This window comes from Triturus cristatus, chromosome 3_1 (genome assembly GCF_964204655.1).
Source record: "Triturus cristatus chromosome 3_1, aTriCri1.1, whole genome shotgun sequence".
In the NCBI taxonomy this organism is placed as follows: Eukaryota; Metazoa; Chordata; class Amphibia; order Caudata; family Salamandridae; genus Triturus; species Triturus cristatus.
Window position 1 is genome coordinate 895,490,896 of NC_140583.1, and position 20,611 is coordinate 895,511,506.

Genomic DNA, 20,611 nt, shown 5'->3' on the forward strand with positions numbered 1-20,611 from the left:
GCGTTGGACTTGCAGGACGCTTACTTTCACTTCCCTGTCCTGCCGGCCCACCGGCGTCACCTGCGGTTCACAATAGGCCACGAGCACTTTCAGTTTGCTGCGCTCCCCTTTGACCTTACAAGCCCCCATTGGGTGTTCACGAAAGTGTAGGCGGTAATCGTTGCTCATCTGTGCAGATCAGGGGTTCCAGTCTTCCCCTATCTCGACGACTGGCTGTTGAAGGCGGGCGCGCCCAAGGCTGTCGTCTCCCACCTCCATACTACGGCCGACCTCCTGCATTCCCCGAAGTCACACCTGACCCCCTCTCAGAAGCTCCTCTTCATCGGAGCGGTTCTGGACACAACGCAATTTCGGGTTTATCCTTCCGACCAGCGAGTCTGGGATATTCGGGCTCTGGTTCTGATCTTTCACCCTATATCCCAGGTTTCGGTCAGGATGACCCTGAGGCTGCTGGGCCTCATGGCCTCCTGCATCCTGCTGATCGATCATGCCAGGTTAATGTGCAGGCTCTGCAGTGGGACCTGAAGTTACAGTGGGCGCAGCATCAGGGGAATCTGTCCGATTGCGTCCAGATCTCGGAGGGCACTGCATGACAATTGCAGTGGTGGCTAACGAACCAGGATTGGGTCAACTGCAGATCCCTCTCCCCTCCCCAACCAGAACACACAGTGGTGACAGACGCATCCCTTCTGGGATAGGGCGGACACATGTGAGAGGCGGAGATCAGAAGCCTCTAGTCTCCAGCGGAGTCCGGGCTCCACATCAACCTTCTGTAGCTTCGGGCGATTTGTCTTGCACTCAAAGCATTCCTTCCCTCTGTCCGGGTAAGAGTAGTGCAGGTGTTCGTGGACAACACCACGCCATGTGGTACGGCAACAAACAGGGCGGGGTGGGGTCGTGGACCCTATGTCAAGAGGCCCTCCGCCTTTGGACATGGCTGGAACATCAAGACATATCCCTGGAAGTTCAACACCTGGCAGGTTCACGACTGGCGTCTTCACTCGGAGGTGGCACAAGGTCTCTTTCAACAGTGGGGAGAGCCTTGGTTAGATCTATCGCCACCGAAGAGAACGCGCAATGTCAGCAATTCTGCGTGTTGGAATTTCCGAGGCGCATTTGCTAGGCAACGCTTTTTGTCACGAGTGGAGTTGCGTTTTTTATACGCCTTTCCGCCTATACCACTTCTGCTCAGAGTGCTGAAGAAGATCAAGTGCGACCAGGCCCAAGTCATTCTTGTGGCTCCAGATTGGGCATGACGAGTCTGTTGTCCCGAGCTGATCAACATGGCCATTGATCCTCCGATCCGACTACCTCTTTGGGAGGATCTTCTGTTGCAACAGTAGGGGACGGTCCTCCACCTGAACATGTCTAGCCTCCACCTCCTTGCATTGAGATTGAGCGGCGGCAGTTGACGTCGTTTGACCTGCCTCCCGAAGTCTGTGATGTAATCTTGGCAGCCAGGCGTCCCTTCACTAAGACGGTATACGCCTGCAGATGGAATAAATTTGTGGCATGGTGCACAGAAAAGGCTGTGGATCCCCTTTCTGCCCCTCTCTCGGAGGTTCTCTTGTTCCTCCTACCTTTGGCCCAGCAGGGCTCTGCTCTGGGCACTCTTAAGGGCTACCTCTCAGCCATTTCAGCCTTCTTCAGGCTCCCTGATCAGCCTTCTTTTTTCAAGTCCCCTGTTGTAAATAGATTTCTTAAGGGCATTCCTCATCTGTTTCCTCCTGTTCCCTATGTAATGCCCCAGTGGGACTTGAACTTGGTTCTGACATATCTTATGTGCGCTCCCTTTGAACCACTGCATAACTGTCCGCTCAGATGCCTCACTTTGAAAACTGCTTTTCTGGTGGCCATCACCTCTGCGCGAAGGGTGAGTAAGCTACAAGCTCTGTCTTCCAAGCCTCCTTTTCTGCTGTCCATCCATACAAGGTCGTCCTTAGAACTAGACCTTTGTTTCTTCCCAAGGGGGTTACTTCTTTCCACATTGGCCAAACCATCACTTTGCCCACCTTCTTTCCGCCTCCGCATCCTTCAAAAGAGGAAGAGAGGCTCCACCGTCTGCATCCAAAACATGCTCTTTCCTTCAACTTGGATTGCACCAAACAATTCTGGGTGGATGACCAGCTCTTTGGTGGGTATGCGGGCGCTAAGAAACGTCGGGCCGTGCACAAACAGACCCTCTCCAGGTGGGTTGTTCTGTGCATCAAAGCCTGCTATTCTTTGGCTAAGAATGATCTTCCAGTGGGGCTCCTCGCCCAATCCACCAGGGCAACGGCAGCTACTACTGCTTTTGGACGAGGCGTCCCCCTGAATGACATCTGTCAGGCAGCTACGTAGGCATCGCAGCACACGTTTAAGAGCCACTACTGCCTGGACTGCCATGTCCGGAAAGACAGCTTCTTTGGCCATTCTGTTCTCCAGGATTTTCTGGTGTGAACTTGGTTTGCAGTCCCACCACTGGGGTTGGTATTGCTGGGGTATCTATTCTAAGGTAAGGAGTCTATAACTAACTGTTTCTTTCAGATGAACAAGTTACTTACCTTCGGTACCGATATATTTGTAAGAAACATAGGTTAGTTATACATTTCTTAACGCCCCACCCATCCTCCCCGTTCTGCAAACTGACTTTTAGGGTTAAGGACATCCTTTGAGGGCCCTAGTTTTGTGCACCAGTGGTCAGTGTCTTGCATGGCTCTGCGTTTCTGGCATGGAAAGTCGTGTACAGAACTGACATCAGCGCGCGAGGGCGGCGTCTATGTAGCTACCACGACGTCATTCCGGCGACCACGAAGCCATCGACGGATGCGGAGTTGACCGAGACCACCTTCCAACACGCAGGGTTACTGCTGATGAAAATCTTTCCGGATCCAGTCTGACACCTGGGGGTGATTCCAAGGTAAGGAATCTATAACTAACCTATGTTTCTTATAGATATATCGTTACCGAAGGTAAGTAACTTGTTCGTTAATTCATGGTAAAAACACTTGAAACACCCAGAGCTTCTCACATTGAACTCATGCATAATTTACCCAACATTTGTGAGCAGTATAAACGTACAAGTAGCTGCTTTTGAGTTGCTCTCTGCATAATTTAGATGTTTCGATCTTTTAATCTCTTGCAATTTATATATGCCTAAATTAAATTTAGAGTTTTTGAGGGTCATAAGTTTCTTAACCTCGTCCATTGAAAGGAGATTCTAGAGGAAGCCAATTCTCTTTTTTAGTAATGCTTAGGGTTTGTTTTCTTTAATTCTGAAAAGGTCCAATTCACGAAGAGGTTTTCTACCTCTTGGTTATTCTGCTTTCATTTTGTGCACCACTCCAACCTGTCTGCTTCCTTGTCTTGGCAATCTTCTGGCCTCTCCCAGCGGATGGTGCCATCCCGGCACTTTGGCGACCTGCGGCTGCGACGATATGTTTCGGCAGGACACCTTACATTTTATGTTGTTCTGTAAAAAAAATTGTGTGCCCAGAAAATGTTTTATCCTCCGATTATTGAAATCCCCGTATTTTACACAAACTCGCCAGGCGCTTATGTTTTTGCAGCTGCTCCCTAGTGAACATGTTTTATTTGCGGTCTCCTGTTTCCTACGACCTGCGTTGAGATTGAGGCATTCCAGACCCAACTGATTCATTATGTTGCTGCTAATGGGGGTTTCATAATTTTCTGTGATACTGTTTCTCCCAACTTTTATGGTTTTTGTTTTTAGCCACATCATGTGTATATGTTTTTTTTAATCAATCAATGTATGTGTCATGCTATTATACGTTTTATGGTTGTATTCACAATCCAATAAAGATTTGTGAAATGAAATGGCTTGGTAATTGTTTTCATCCCCACAAAATGTACCACTGAGAACACGCTATTATTAAAAACCAAAACCAGTAACCTCAGTTCCAGAAACTTACAGGCGAGCTATAGGAAGGACTGTTTCTTTGTTGTGTATGGAAAATACAGTTTACATTGTGTGCCTCCTGATTAGGATTTGGTACTCCTCTAAACATAAATGGGATACATTTAATGTCTTAAAAGCTCTTGATCGAGTTGTAGAAACTGATTTACCGGTTCTACTTGATCACATTCCAAGGGCCACTCATTGAATTCAGACTTTAGTTAGCAAGTACCACGTTTGAAAATACGAAGATGCTGCCAAGCTGTCAAAACAAGAGAACTATAGGGGCAACAACATTTTGCTTTCGGTTCTGTTTGGAGAAGAGCCGTGACTGTCCTAAGAAACGCATGTAGAATACTTTCTTAATCTTCCCTTTTGTTAAGATTGGCGACTTTTACAATGGAGAAAGACCTGCAACTAAATAGAAAACAGAGACAGACATGCAACTAAATGGAAAACTGCGATGTTATGGGGGAGGACTTTAGATATTGAGCTACATGTTGCCAAGTAGTGTTGAAACTAGGAGCTTTTTATAGTAAAAGAGAGGAAAATGGTTGACTGTAGACTCTTAAGAAAATAATCTGTTTTTGTCAGGGCATGCATCAAGTTATAGTATCATTGCAGTACGTTCTATATAGCTAATGCCTTATGGTGTGTTACCTGTACATAACATTCAGGACATTATATACATTATCTACATTGAATTTAAGTACGTTGAGAGTCTTTTTATGCACATTAACATTAGAAGTCATTGCATCCTCAAGAGTCATCATACTGTGGGTAAGTAAATATACATATTTATTAACCATCATTATAATGATGCAGTGGGTATTGGCCTAGCCCTGTGCCCAACCTACCATGGGTGACCAACCCACTGCGGGAGGCCATACAGTAGGCAGGGGTTTCATACAATTTTACCATGTATGATCTGCGTGTCTCTGTAGACCTCTTTGTCAAGAAGACTTTTTTTTATTCCTCCCCCCCCCCCCCCCCTTTTGGGGCGCTTCAAGGTTTAGAGCTATATTTAACAATGTTTCAATGGTTATTCCAGGATGACACTTTTTAATAGACCGTCTTCATAATATATTTGTCAAGCCCTCATTTATCAGTTTTCAATTTTGAATTAATGTAATAATATATAAACTGCGTAATTCTTCCTCTTGATCACAGACATGCAAAGTTGGTTTTGAGAGACAGACTTCATTATTGACACCATGTTTTCTCTTTCTTAGCTTCTTCAGCTGCTGAGTTGAATTTATCGTCTTCACAAGGTATGCTTTTTTAACTTAAAGTGACAGCTGGGTATTTAGCTAGCTACGCTGGAGCAGTATTATTTATTTTCAGTGCTATTTGTTCACCGTGTTATAGGCTTTAGCTTTCCTGTAAAAACATTCAATTTCTTTTTATTGAGCCAGTCCTGAAGATTAGTGTGTTGAAAAGCGTAGCAGACATGCACTCTAATGGTTACAGTCCAGTAATCTTAAACACATATTGCAAGCCATTCCTTTTGGAAAGGGCAACTCATACTCGCATCTGATCGTTTCCCAGATTGTGCAGACTCATGTTGGTTTGAGCTTATTGTTTGCAATAATAAGTCATTTGTGAAGAAGCTGAGCCTAGAACTGGGTGGGGTAGGATGGGGAGTGAGGCTGTTGTTTCATAGCTTTGTATGCTGTGAGACTACTAGTCAAGGACATGGTATTTCTTATAGGGGTACCAACATTTACAGGCGTATATCTGTAAACTGGCCAGCTGCAGTCAGTATTATCAGTTGAGAGCTCACTCACTGGCACAGCAAAATCACCATTTGGGCATGAAGAACTGAAATTTAGATTTAGGGTTTGGTAATGACTTCAGACAATGATGCCACAAGAACCATCGAAGCTACAGGAATTATGTAGTTTTTTTGTGCAAGCATGATTATGAACTGCAACCTGTAAGACACTACCCTAAAATCTAATCTTAGGAGGAACAAATCACGGACTGTCTCCATTTTGAAAGCAAATTCAGGTTCCCTTAAAGTCCGAGAATGTATAGGTCACGCCGAGGGAGCATGCGCACCCAATAAACATGCAGTCCTGGGTTGTTGCCCTGTCCATAAGTAATCCTAGGACATAAATGTGACCTTCACATTGCTTCTGTCTTGCTGAGATGCAAGAACTTAATTGCTCAACTCCATAAGATGACCAACAGCCCATCTTAAGTAAGCTGCCCCTTACTCTTTGCCTTCTAGTTCAGGCAAAGCATTTTTCCTTCTTTTTCCATGACAGCTCAAACCAACAAGGGTTCCATTATGGTTAAATGTCTCCCTCAGCTGAAGTACATAGCTACGCGTCTGGATCGCATGAAGTACAGCTACTGGTTTGAAAGGGGTGGAATATATCTGAAATTTGGACATTTGGGGGCCAATTCACCAAGGCAGTTAAGAGTTTGTGAAGTATTACTCCAGTAGTACTACTTCACTTAGTCTTAAACACCTTTGTGGGTTTGCCCCAAAACATCTAAAAAGGGAAACTTTGAAATATTAATGAAAAATTCATATAGTTAGTACAAATATAAAAGGCTGTGCCAACTATGCACTCTTACTAATAGGGAGTTGGGCTTTTTGTGGCCGATTCCAAAGACATTTATGAGTATCTGAAGTACCTTGTATACTGATAAATGTGTTTGTTAATTGGCCCCTGGAGCACAATTTCACTTACGCATAGGAACATTATGTTCTACTGCTCTTTGATCTATCTCATTTAGCGATGTGCCCTGTGGGAAAGGTCAGGTGTGCTACGAATGTAGCCATGCAAACTAAGCCACAATGTTGGTCCACTGATGCTGCGCCAAATCAAAGGGACTGTTCTATCTTCACTTGCATTTGGACAGGACTCCTCTTTTTTTACTGCAAACATCTCTGAAGATTTCAGGGAGCAGTGAGGGAGAAATGTTCCAAACCTTTGGGACATGGTGGCCAATTCTTCCTATCACCATTAGTGTTAGCTTTAGGTCACATCAACAGGCAGGTGCCATAGGATTTTAGATAGTATGTGAGAGCAGCGCTAAACACGTCTTCTTAGCCTTGGTGCTGCATATGTTTTCTTTATATTTCGCTCTTTTATTTAATTGCACAATGTTTCTAGTTCTGGAACTATTTGTCTCCCACTTCATCCCTCATTTGAGCAACACTCAACCCATAATTCCCATCTTCGTTAACATTGAGAGGATATGTGCGTCCCCTTTCTTTAGTATTTCACTGCTTCTTTTTTCAGGACTGCCTCTTTGCTTCTGTTATTCCTTCCTTTCCCTCATTAGGTTGTTCCTCTGATTGTACTATTGTAACTTTCTGCTTGTTTTTTTTTTCCAGAGTAGTCTCTTTTCTATTTGGGATTTTCCTCTGGTGGCTTTATTACATTTCTACTGTTTATTTATATGTTTATATATCTGAACATGTGTTTTGAATGGTTAAGTTTTCCATTCCTCAGTTTAAGTTTAAACTATAACATTATCTTAAATGAATTACTTGAAGTGAATATACAAGTTGATAACAGCAAAAGAACTTATAATTTGCAAAAAAATTTAAGCAGTTGTTTTCATGCTTCAGAGTCCTTTCAGATCCCTGAAAATCTAGAAATGGAAAAGCAGAAAGAAGATGGCAAAGGATTCTTCCGCTTTTTACGGAGAAGTAAAAAGAAGAATGAACCGGTAAAAACTTTTAATCCTAAAGTGATCTTGACTTTAAGTATAGCTACAGCTAACAAAGGTTTTCAATGTACAGAACCTACGCCTGAAAAACAGGAGTACTCTCTGAATTTTCTCTTATTTATGTTTCATTTAGTTCAAGAAAGAGTTGGCAGAAAAAGGCCGCACAACTCCTCCCTTTACATTACCTATTGTGGCACATAGAATTTAGCCTGTTATTCTGTCTGGAAGGTAATAAAAGTAATGGTGTCTAAAATTTTCTCAGGGGAACTTTACCTCCCCATTCTGATTATTTCAGAAAGAATAACATGCAAATCAGGCTTCGCAACCTGTTAAATCTGCACGATTTCCCTGTTATCAACATGTAAAATGAAGTAGGAAGGTAATACACCTTTGGGTCTCTCAATATTCCCAAGCTACAACTATTTAAAGTTGACCCCTCAGGTCCATACCTTCAGTCCCCTAATTGGGATACTGTTACCTACAAATGAATCTTACTTATTTTGCTGAGTTCAACCTCCATACTTGAATGATTTTGATACTGGAACTTTTTTATTAAACATTACTTGGTTAAATAATTTTTTTGTTACAACATTTTTATTTTTAGCACAAAGGTTAAATTCTAAAAGGTAGCTTCACATTGCCGTGGTTGCCCTATGCAATTCGATATGCCTTTTGTCAGTAACTCTCTGGAGTACGTTAACATCTATGACACAGATAGACAGCCATCCTATTTAATAAATAATTTGACTTTTAAACAGTTCCTTATTCTGTATACAGTATTCAGATGTGATTACTCCCATATACCTTCTACCTTTCTTCCAACCGCTTTGACATGTGACATCTGTTCAGCCTGTTACTACTTTGCCTTTACCGCTCCTTTTCTCTTCTGGTCCATATATGGATCTGAGAGCCCTCCTAGCTACCCCAAAACTCTTTCATCAGTGTTCTGTGTAGTCCTATGCAGAGTCTGTAATGATATTGATACCGACCCACTTCCATACTCTATGATGTCTTGCACATGCTCTCATAAAAACATGGCATATCCGCACACTCATTCTAAACCTAAGGGATATTGAGTCCACTTGCTCCGTTCACTAACTAACTTTGTCATCATAGCAGATTTTTCTGATCACATGTAAACTGTGATTACTGTTAATGTTTCTGACACCTGATCCTTTAGTTGACCAGTCTGGTATTTAACCGGTTTGAATTATCTTGCTAGAGATTATTGCTCATTAATCAACCTTATGTGTTAATTAATATGTGATTTAATTTGTCATTTATTTTTTCCCTTTGTAAAAAAAAAAAAAGACTGTAGTAGCATTTAACTGAATATAAATGCACCTCTCCGTAAGATACGCAAATTGTTTCACTTTGAACTACTGTCTGATTTGTTTACTTATTCAAAATTAATAAATTATTGCTGTGCACACAGTGTAAGGAGTAATGTGTCTCCCGCTTCTGTTTGTAAAAGAGCCTGCTTTTCTTTCTTCATTTTTTGACTCCTAATTACACAAATATTTACTGCTCCTCAAAGTATGACACTTTTTGAATTTTAGTAGGCAGTATCTGTTCCTCCCATAATACGTCATTCAGTGTTATGTACACTTACAATAGTTCTCAATGTTACAGTATAATTTTTTTATCACTTTAGTTGCTTAGAGATCTAAATTTAAGATTGCTTTTATGCTGGCCTTTCTTACAGAACAATTCTATCCAATCAATTTTTATTTCTTGTTTTTGCCAGTATTTCTTGGTGCTACCCTTAGTCTTGAAATTTCTGCAGAATCAATTTTCCTTGTTTCACAAATGCTCTAGGTTCAGATATGATTCTCTTAGCCTCCATAAGCTGTAAGTTTGCTTGATGCCTTTTTAATGTGTTCCTATGAAAGCTGTTGCATAGAGGACTATTATTCCTGCCTTTCGGGTTTCTAGATTAATTGTGTATAAATCTCAAATATCTTTCTCTCGATCATCATGTCTAAGGAATGTATTCTCGTTTCATCTGTAGTATGTGTACATTTAATTTAATCATGGATTTGATTCAGTGCATCTCTATTGCTCATTAATTCAATCTTGGAACACCACCTATATGAGGACTATATGATCCAAACACTTGATCCTTGTCATGAAACTCTTCAATATAGCTTGTCTTAATACAGGTTCCATTTCAGACATGTACATAAAGGTAATTTCATACGCTATTGCTGCATTGGAGCCCATTAATGTTCTTGCACTTTGCAAATACTATGCATTACTCCATTCAAAGTATTTATTATGTCAGAGGGTAATTGTGCAAGCTTTGGACCACGCGGAGTAACGAGTGGATAAATAAGAAAAACAAAAAAAATCTGATAATATCACATAGCTGAATTAAACTGAAAATCTATAAGAATTTGCATGCTTAACCATACAGACTGATTCTTTCAGGCACAGATTCCATAGTTCAACCTTTAAGCAAATACTTTGATGGCGTACTGAAACATTAATGAGAAGATTTATACTTGGGTAGCACCTCAGATTTCCTGAATAAATTAATATCAAATTTCAACCAGAACCACAAATATATTCTATAAATTGTACATCTGTTTGTTATTTTAATCTATCTAGCATGTATATGGTATTATATACCATAGAATATATGATTTTAAAGGACAAAATATCATAACAGTCCAGATTTAGTTCTATCACAATGCTGTTCCAGTCACCTCCCTGAAATCCTAATCGATGTTGCCAGTCATTGTTACTTCTCCCAGCCCCTTTAAATCACTTCTTTACAACATTTTTGGATGAAATGTTAATGTAATCCGCACAAAAAACAGATTTAAGCATGCCAGTAAATGTTTTTGAAACATCATTCCAGATACAAGAAAAAGCTTGAATCAGTATATAAAGCTTGCTAATCCATGTATGCAACTTTTTCTGATCTGTCATTTTTAATCTATCCTTTAAAATATCTGTCTTGAACTTGTTCATATCATTAAATTAATATTTTCAAAACGGGACAATGATGTTTATTTTACTTTTTTGTGTGTCATTCTAAGGCTGCAAGTGCTCCTGCAACTCCTTTACTCACTAACCAAAGACAAGCCACTGTGACAAGACCCAGCAAGGTTTTTAAACCATATGAGTCAAACACACTGCCCACGGAAATGCCAAAGAAGAGAAGAGCACCTTTACCTCCAATGTATGCATCGCAGACGGTTCCAAAAGATTTTGTGCAAGGTCATAGCCGTCCACAATCCTGTGTTGTTAAGTCTGCCAGTATTGACGGAGATCAAAAGGTCAGTAAACTTTTATTTTAGTTCAGTGAACCCATACAATCAATGTAAATTAATAAGTGAATAGAGCCCCATTCTATGCATATTGTCATAATTTCAAGTCTGTTGGATGAGTTCTATCGAAGTCCATAGTAAACAAATGGTGCAGTGTGTGAAAAACAAAAGGCATCAGAGACTACCAGGACCCAATTATCGAGCTATTTTATGTTCACCAGACCGTTATTTAGGTGCTCAAAAAAACCATTGCAATCATATATCCGATGTTCTAATTCCCACAATCCTCATTTTTTAAAATTATAATCTTGGATAGTTCTTTTGTTGGTAGAATATCCACTAGTGTTGAATGAAAGACACGGAGCGTTTTGAAGTCCACCACCATACAGTAGTAGGTTTTGTGAGTTGCTAGTGTTCACATGTGTCTTGCAGGTAGCATCCCACCCAGGAAAGACACGTACATTTTCCCGTATGAATAGAAGCAGTATTTTTCACAGTTTGGGATGGGAAAGGAACTCTCCTGTATTTGAATGGGAATAAGGTTTCTTCAGGGGACAATATTTTGTGGAAAAGCACAGATCTGCATGAGTAAAGTTTGTGAATTGCACTACTCCAGGGAATCTATAGCTATCATGCTATGAGTGTAATACCCACAGGGAAATGGTGGTAATTGTATATGCTTAGATAGCTGAAGTCAAACCTGCTGATGCACCAGTGGAAAAGACTGTATGTTGCATTTTCATTTAATGTTTTTGTCGTATAAATACGCCATTTGCATTATGAGTAATCTCATTGTATTTGAGTGTCTGTGTATTTTCCTTTTACTGAACTATGCTGTATTTATAACATATTGATAGAGGCTCAGAAAGCGTATTGTGCATTAAAGCGTTCTCATCTTTGTACCTGTGGGAGAGAAGGCATACTTATTAATCCCAGACTCCTATCAAGAATGTTGAAGTTTCATTATGGGCAGGCATTGAGCCCACCTTAATACATAAAATATGAATTGCATGTAAAGAGCCTGCTGGATTGTGTTCATTTTTATGTAATTTTAAAGATAAAAATATTTCCTCTTTTTATAAATTGGTTTTGGATTTTTATTGTGTGTTGTGTCTTAATTATTTACTGAATTGTTGTTTTTAAATGTTTTACCTGTCTCTAAAGTTAAGCCTGCCTGCCCGCAGCCAAGCAGCCAAGGGTTGAGCAAGGGAATAATTGTCTGCGACCTATTCTGAGCCCTAGACTGTGTTAGTGGCCTTATTGCCAGTGGTAGATAGACATTTACCACTCCTAATAACCCATTATCGTTAGTCACCCTTCGGCTCTCAAATATTTTTCATAAAAATCTGCGACAAGAGACAACTCGTCTCTAGGTCAACCATCCAAAGAGTTGCACAAATACTGCTCATCGACAAACATGACTAGTGTACCGACATGCTAGATGATTGTAGCAGGACTTCCTTCAATAAACTCTGTCTCATGACAGTTTTTCAATTTCCCAGTGCAGCAACACATGAAACAGTTCTGATGAAACCAGAACATCTCTTTGAACTGTGATTGATTTTCTGTCTGAAGACATTTTACTATGGAACGCTCCCACCAAATCTACCCCCACCCCGGAATGATAATGCAGGGTATTCAAGATGTGTTCCCTTTTCTTCAAACAATGAAAGCGTGGTTAGTGAACCATGCCTTTGATTAATTCTTCTTTTTGTCTGTTGAGCTGTAACCAGGGACATCTTGAAGCTGAAACTAAAATAAGTACATTTCTGTCATGGTTTGTTTTTATATTCTGTTCAGTGATGGATTTTTGTGAATGGGTAGAGAATGTTATAAAGTCCATATTCTGGGCAGGATTCACAAAGATTTTTCAATGAGTTGGAGAGATTGTCTTCTGAATTTCACGAGTAAAGGATACTTAGTAATGGAAGGAAGCTTTGTGAAGTAGGGTGGCGATGTGTAACCATAGTACTGTACATTATGTGCATTACCAAATCCTTCCCAGCATATATTCCTATATTGTCATTAATTACCCATTAAAGTGTAAAGCATACAAAGGAGGTGTTGCTTGTAATTATACAATTAGTATTGGCACAGTCTGGGATCGGAGATGAGATCAGGTACTCCCTTCAAGCTCATAAAACCTTTTCAGGCAAGGTCACCTCAGTTGGCAAGATGTGGTGAGATTTAGATGAAAGTGCAATTGCTGCGTATTTATTGGATTTTGAAGTCTGCTCAAGTTACAAGAAGTATTTATCTTTTTTTCAAACTTTGTTCTGCTTTAACGGTTTCTTTCTTGCTGATTAGCACAATCTTTAAAATTTGTCTTTTCTATCAGTCCGTAGTTGTTTTTAGATTCTGTGAACATTTTCATTTACTTGATAAGCTGATTTTATGAATGCAACAAACTTTATTACCATGCTCACAGACCATATGCATTTGATTGATTTTATGTAGGACTTATCAGGGAAAGGAGTAGTGAGAACTGGTTCGCTGCAGCTGAGTGGCTCCTCATCAAATGAATCAACTTTGCGAAGAGCTAAACGCAAAGCTCCTCCGCCTCCCTCCCCAACAGCTCAACCACCGCAGGACCAAACTGATGAAAACAGCAATGAAGCTGGTAAACTGAATCCTGTACAATATGTATGACAAGTATAATTTTTCAGAGTCAGAAACATAAGGCCACTGATTAGTATTCAAGAAACGAAAACAGAAGTAGTTTGAAAACGATATTACACACATGGACAATTGATAAAGGTTTGTTTTTGGTTGTAAACATAATTGATGTCAGCCGCCTCCCCGCATGGTGCTGGAACTGGAATTGCTCCCGCCCAGAAGGAGCAGCTATTTATGCTGTTCCCTCTGGGCATGAGCAATCTGTTGCTCTGTTTCCCTGTTCCCTGCTCACATCAGGACAGGCAGGGAAACCGAAAACCTGTTGGGAGTATTTTTAATGGGAGAAGGCATAGGGCCCGATTAAGAGTTTGACTGTCCTGGAGCGGGTCGCCACGCCACCGCCCCACTCCAGGATGTCAAACCTGTGTGCCTACCAGATTATGACTTGTTTTGTCACTGGTGGGCGGTTCTCTGGCATTCCCACGACTGTGCCTATGAGATAGGCACCACAATGAGAACGTCCAAGGTAGTACCGGCACAGCATGAACCGGTGCAGTCCATGCTGTGCAAGTACTGGGGTGCATGCACACAGGGGCCACGACATGTGCCCCCCTGCATGCATCCCATGGCTCAGAGGCAACAGGGGGCCCTGTAGGGCCCCCCTTATTTCCTCTCTATCACGGTTTTAATGGAGGAGGAACTACCGTGAAAATCGTGGCAGAGAGGAAACTCATAATATGTGGTCCCGCCAAGCATATTGCGCCCGCAAGACCACTGCACCACCACCAGAGATCTCTGATCCCTGGCGATTGCAGCAGTGCAATGGCAGACCAGCCGTCCAACTTGTAATGGAACGGTCGGACTACCGATGGGCCAGTGGCTGGACCGCCACCGCTGCACCCCGGCAACTCTGGCGGTCCTTGGACTGCCTGATTCGTAATCAGGCGCTTAGTGTTTGCTCCCTTTTGGCGAAAGATTTGAAAATGCTCCTGCCAGACGGGAGTGCACATGTTTCCCTTCCCAATCCGGTGTGGGTAGGGAAGCCAATGTGATTCCAAGGGTGGACTCCCCAGGAAACAGCAAGTGAGCCGGCCCCCAGAGATGGGGTACCTGGGCCATTAAAGGCTCAGGGAGGGAGGAGTGTGCGCCCCTCCCCCTTAAAGAATACTTTGGGCCCCAGGGGATTAAGTCCCTGGGGCTAACTTCGACTCGGGAAAGGGGGGGGGGGGGAAACACATGCGGTTCTGTTGTTCAATGAAATGGTTTGTCTTTTCCAGCTAAATCGTGCTATTTTTATGCGTAATGTAATTAAATGTTCCCCTTTTGCAAGGAAATTCGAAATATTTTGCATAATGAATTCAAACGCAGCACAACTCCTTCGGGAAAAGGACTGATTTTTCTCTTACTTATCCTGCAGCATGAAACGCTTGTTGCCCAAGACAATGTGACTTAATATTTGGGCTAACATAATTTAGGCTGTGGGCAACTTTGATGCAACATCATCTTTACTGGTTATGGTGCCGCACACCTACATGTCCAACAAAGTAACTTCCTCTTAGTAGAGCTTAAATAATAACCCTCTTATTGATAGAATTAGTACAGCGGTAGCTAGTACGATATTATTTTACGAATCTACACAGTATTTTACACATTTGGAACAACTGTGCTGAATTGCGTTCCCATATATTTTTTTAAACAGAAGCCTCTCCGAGGAAGAGTCCTGCTGAAGACAAACATTCGGAAGTAACATCTGTAGCGGGTGACTAATATTCCTAATAATTCTAAAACAAAAATGTTTTTTATGCCTTCTAGTTTTCTTTCATGCCATAAAGTAATCTTCATTTCTGTTGTATTTCAATGCCGTTAGTAGCTATAGCTGGTACCCTTTTTTATATTTCTTTACTGTTACTCAACTCTCAAGGTCATGACAACAATAATATAGAAAAACACATCAACACGTCTTTGTTTTTAAAACTTTTTCTAAGAGTGTGTGCATATAGCAGTATTTGTTTGTTGCGACTCAAGCTTGGAAACACTGGAGTGTTTAACAAAGGCCAAGAACCTATTATTTTCACTATAGGTGTTTGCTCTAGTGTGCACCTAGTTCAGAAACCAATATGTGGTGGGAATTAGGCTGGAACATACAATTGTAACAGTACTAGAGAGCAGTGCTTAATTTGTGAAAGAATACGTGCCGGTGCCCAAGGCTCTGTTCAGAAGAGGCTGGCGATATTAAATCTTGGCATGCCAAATACCAAGTCTACTTATGGCGATATTAAATCTTGGCATGCCAAATACCAAGTCTACTTAGTCTTGAGTCCATCTTGCGCATCTTCATTCCACTATCAGACACTCCCTATCCCTGTATCTTACTCATGCTTTCTCCCTTATTGGCGTTTTTTTCCATCTTTCCCTTCCTATTTCTTTTCCATGTTTGGTCTTCCCCCCGCTTGTTCTCCATCAATGTCTGGTGAGAAAAAATAAGTTCTCGTTCCCAAAAATAATTGCCGGCAGGCCCCAGCGGGTCAAATTAAGCACTACTTGAGAGCACAGTTACTTAAAAAAATATTTAATTATATTTAGCATTTTTACACTTTGAGGCACCAGAAGATAGCGATGTGTCCAGAAAAGGTGGGTTTGGGTCAAGGGCCACATCACACACACTATAAATGATCAAAGCCATGGCACGTGTGCTTCCACTTCTGATACTCTATAAGTCTTGCATTTATTACCTTGAGAATGCTTTTTGCTCTTCTGTACTAGATGACATGACGTAATTCTGTAATACAGGATCGTCTGTTGACCATAGTTATCGGAGGCAGCATCAAATCCTGTTTTATGCCTACTTGCTTATTAATATTGACTTCATGGTTTTCAATTCGTCAACGTCTTAAAATAGTCACTCAAGTGGTCTTCTGCTTTTTTCTTTTATTCCATAATGATGTAGTTAGCATGTAAAGAGCCCTCCTGGATTGTTCTTCTTATAACAGCCCCCTATACAAACCCCCAAATTATCTTCCTTAACCTAGCAAAGACCTGGCTTGCTTGCATGTAGACTCCTGAGTTACCACACTTTCTATAAGCTTTGCTATTGCTAACTATATTTCCTTCGACTTCTTCCTCCAAAAACGTTTATCGAAATATAAACAATATCCTGAAGAGCAGTCGCACAGCATAGTGCTGCACATTTACTTGTATTTTTTCTGTTGAGTTAGAGCTAGTTGTGCATTTGCCAGCTCTGGCTCCAGTCTCGGTGCTTCCTATGTCTGGAGGACGTCTTGCAGTAGTGTCCTCCATCGGACCGAGTTTGAAAGGGGTTTTTTAACATTTCCCAGCGCATGTTTCCAGATGTGCGCTTCCCATCTCTGTGTGGATAGTATTTATGCTGTTTTTGATTTGAAAGTCTCGGATGGTATACTTTTGAATTTTTCACACAACCTCTATTCATTTTAGGTGCGCGCATTTGTATGTTGGACTTGGGCCAGAGGGAAAGTCAATTAGGACTGGCTTCGTTCCGTTCTCCCCACCGGTTTCTGTGACTCTTACGTTTTACTGTACACTGGCCCTTCTGTTAATTGAGAGCAAAAAGAGGTCTATTCATATTTTCAGCCCAACTTGTCCGAATTTTAGTTTTGGATAGGTCTAGCACATACTGAGCTCACAGCAGTGTACATTTTAATGGCTAACTTCTAAGCATAAGTAGAAACGAAAGCACCCTTAATTTCGTCTGACTTTCATGAACAAATATTCGACCTCACCTTTGATAAAGCAATATATGTATTATAAAACATAATGATGCAATGCAGATGTATTTAAGTTGCATTTATTAATTCTATCATGTTGTGGGGACTTATGACTCCACAAAATGGCTCCATACTTACCTCAATGCACCCATGAGAATCAATTTTTGGAAGGTACAGTTTTAAGATATTTTAATGTTTCACTCTACCCACTGATACTGCCATATATGTAAACTATATATTGACATACACACAATATGGTGTATATTCAGGTGGGACAATGTTTTGGCTGTCTTTCACTCCCATTCTTCACATGGCATGATTAGGTTAGAAATAAGCCTTTTCAATCCGCCTACTGATTCAGCAGCTTTGAACACTACATAGGCATAATTGCCAATTAATGCACCATGCTTTACAAGTTGCTTCCCGTTCACACTACTTGCAGACTTTCACAGCTGATATCATATATACAGGGCCTGATTCACAAAGTTAACTTACGCTTTTTAATAAGTTTACACTTCTGAGTACGTTTAGTACTTTTTTATATTCACAAACTCAGAGTGTAAGTTACTACTAAAGAATAAAACAAACAAAAAGACACTAGTTAGCCCATCACTACACATGGCCAACCACTGGTACGGCAATACCCTTGCATAGAAAATAATGGTACTAGTGGTACAAAAGTGTAAGTTACTACAAAAGTGCAGTTTATAAATACCTAAAAGTTGTAAACTTACTAAATCATGCCCTGAGAGTGTAATTTTTGTGAAAGTTTATGGTTTGTTTACCTTTATCATGAAACACTGCCCAGGGCTTAACAGGTAAAACATATAAGACCCATTTAACATCCCGGACCATATAAACTGACCTTAACTCCATTAAATAACACCTACTGAAACTGGGCCTCTACTGTGAGCATGATACTCATGAAGTTCAAACCTATACTAATTATTTTGACCATCACTCGATCTTGTGCGCACACAGAAGATTTCTGTGTGGTGCACATTATACAAAAAGCACTTCTACCTGAAAGAGACACGTTAGTGATAGATTCCTTACCTTAGAATATCCCCAGGCGTCAGACTGGATCCGGAAAGTTTTTCTTGCAGTACCCCTGCGCGTCAGTAGGTGGCGTCGTGCGGTTCCGCCGCTGGCGTCGTAAGCGCCGAGATGACATCACCAAGACTACTTAGGCGCCACCCATGCGTGCTGACGTCAGTTCTTTCTTTTTCCGAGCCAGTAAGCGCAGATCCGGATAGAGCACGTACCTTAGTCACTTTTTGACTACTGTTTTGAGACTTTTGTCTCCCCCTTTTTCCCTCCTGGTGCACGTAGGGATGCCTGGCTTTAAGTCTTGTGGGGCCTGCCGTCGCAATATGTCGGTGGCGGACCCCCACAATGTTTGCCTTCACTGCCTGGAGACCAACCACGACTCCCGGGACTGTCGGGCCATGGCCCCGAAGGCCTTGAGGGAGCGGCGCCGAAAGCTGCTGGAGGTCCGGCACTCGTACCAGCGCTATTCCAGGTCCAGGGACTGTTCCCGGGACCGCTCGCTGTGCCAAAGTCGTCTCTCCTCGGGCTCCAAGTCTTTGCCCTTGGATTCTGGTAAGAGATGACATGAAAAGAAGCCGAAGAACCGTGTTCGCTCTCCGACGTCCCCTGTCGGTCCTCGGATGCGGACGAGGGGGACAGGGGTTCTGCCCCTGCGGATCCTTTGGAGCCTGAGAGTCGCGCGGCCTACCCGCCTTACCCGGGTCCGTCGGCGACTCCCGAACTGGTGCAAGAATTTCTTGCCACCATGGAATGCCTTTTTAGGCCTCGGGTTCCTGCTGGCGCGCCTTCGGGCCCTGCGGTCCTGTGTACAGATCCTGTTGGGCCATCTGCGCCGCCGGCAGATCCAGCTTCGGCGCCACAGGATCCTACGCCGTTGGCTCCTGCCCCGGCACCACTAGGTCTGGCGCTGCCGGCTCTGGCTCCAGCGCCGCCTTTGGCGCTGCAGTGGGTGCCGTTTGTTCCACCCATGCCCCGGTTCCAGGACCATTTTGTTCCTGTCTGGGATCCGCATTGGGAGACAGCGCCGGCCCAACCCCGGCTGGCGCCGTTTCCGACGCCGTATGTTCCTTCCCCAGCTTTGGCTCTACCACCGTGGCCAGTTCCTCCTGCGACGGAGGGGGAGGATGACTGGGAGGGGTCCGAGGACCCTCTTGCCAGTCAGTGTGACTCCGAGCAGGACTGGGTGGACGATCTGGAGGACGCCAGCGACCTCGATGTCTCTTCTGACCTGGGGTTTGCCTCTCCCCCACCTACCATGGAGGAGGATGCTTCCTACACGATGGTGCTCCGTCGGGCTCTCGAGGTCCTCAACCTCGATCTTCCTACGGTGGCCCTCAAAACTAATCTCCTCACTGAGGTGATCCAGACTGCGTCTAGCTCGTCAGAGCCACTGCTTCCCTTCAACGACGTCCTGTTGCGCACTTGGTCGCGGCCGGCTATGGGGATCCCTGTGGATAAGAATGTCGCCAGGCGTCACCGCCCGGCGCCTGGTGACCCTGCGTTTCTGACCACTCATCCCACACCTGAGAGTCTGGTCATCCAAGCCTCGACGTCGCAGAGTGCCTTTCCCACTGCTCCGCCGGATAAAGACTCTAAGAAGCTGGAACAGTTCGGTAAGCGGTTGTTCTCGTCGGCCAGCTTGGGGCTGCGATCGGTGAACACCGCCTCCTTATTGGGTCGCTATTCCCACGCGGTGTGTGATACGGTTGCTCAGGTGTTCCCTCAGTGTCCTGAGGAGGTCCATGCTGTCCTTTCCCATGCGGTTGCTGAGGGTAAGGATGCGGCTAAGTTCACCATTCGGTGTGGTTTGGACACCGCTGACTCCTTAAGCAGGGCGATTTCTACGACTGTGGAGCTGCGTCGCCACGCCTGGTTGCGATCTACCTGGTTCTCACCCGATGTCCAGAGCTTGCTTATGGACATGTCCTTTGATGGCACTCGACTGTTTGGCGATAAGGCTGACAGTGTACTGGAGCGTTTTAAGGACTCGCGGGCCACAGTCAAGTCCTTGGGTCTTTACACAAAAAGCCCGGCCCCTCCTGGGTTTCGTTCCTTTCGTGGCCACGGCAGAGGCACCCAGGCATGTTCCTTCGGCAAGCCTGTGCAGAACCAGCCTCAGTGCGGACGCGGCTTTTACGGGCGCGGGTCTGGGAATCAGCGTGGGGGTCAGTCCACCTCCGCCCCCGTTGCTTCTCCCTCCAAACCTTCCTAATCTGAGCTTTGTGGAGCACCCCACGCCAGTGGGTGGCAGGATCCGCTACCACCTCCCCCACTGGCGCGATATCACATCGGACAAGTGGGTGTTGCAGATCATCCACAGAGGTTACTCTGTTCCCTTTCAG

The 20,611-nt window shown here is 43.2% G+C and overlaps 1 protein-coding gene across 4 annotated transcripts in view; it reads left to right on the forward strand.

The window, feature by feature from the left end:
* The window catches only part of COBLL1 (cordon-bleu WH2 repeat protein like 1), a 702,447-nt gene that overhangs the window by 539,821 nt on the left and 142,015 nt on the right, over positions 1-20,611 (forward strand). For all 4 annotated transcript variants that reach the window (XM_085645409.1, XM_085645410.1, XM_085645411.1 and 1 more), the window contains 5 exons: positions 5,128-5,166; positions 7,485-7,585; positions 10,630-10,869; positions 13,318-13,480; positions 15,176-15,235. In XM_085645409.1, coding sequence (XP_085501535.1) covers positions 5,128-5,166; positions 7,485-7,585; positions 10,630-10,869; positions 13,318-13,480; positions 15,176-15,235 — 603 coding nt within the window. The remainder of the gene's footprint in view (positions 1-5,127; positions 5,167-7,484; positions 7,586-10,629; positions 10,870-13,317; positions 13,481-15,175; positions 15,236-20,611) is intronic.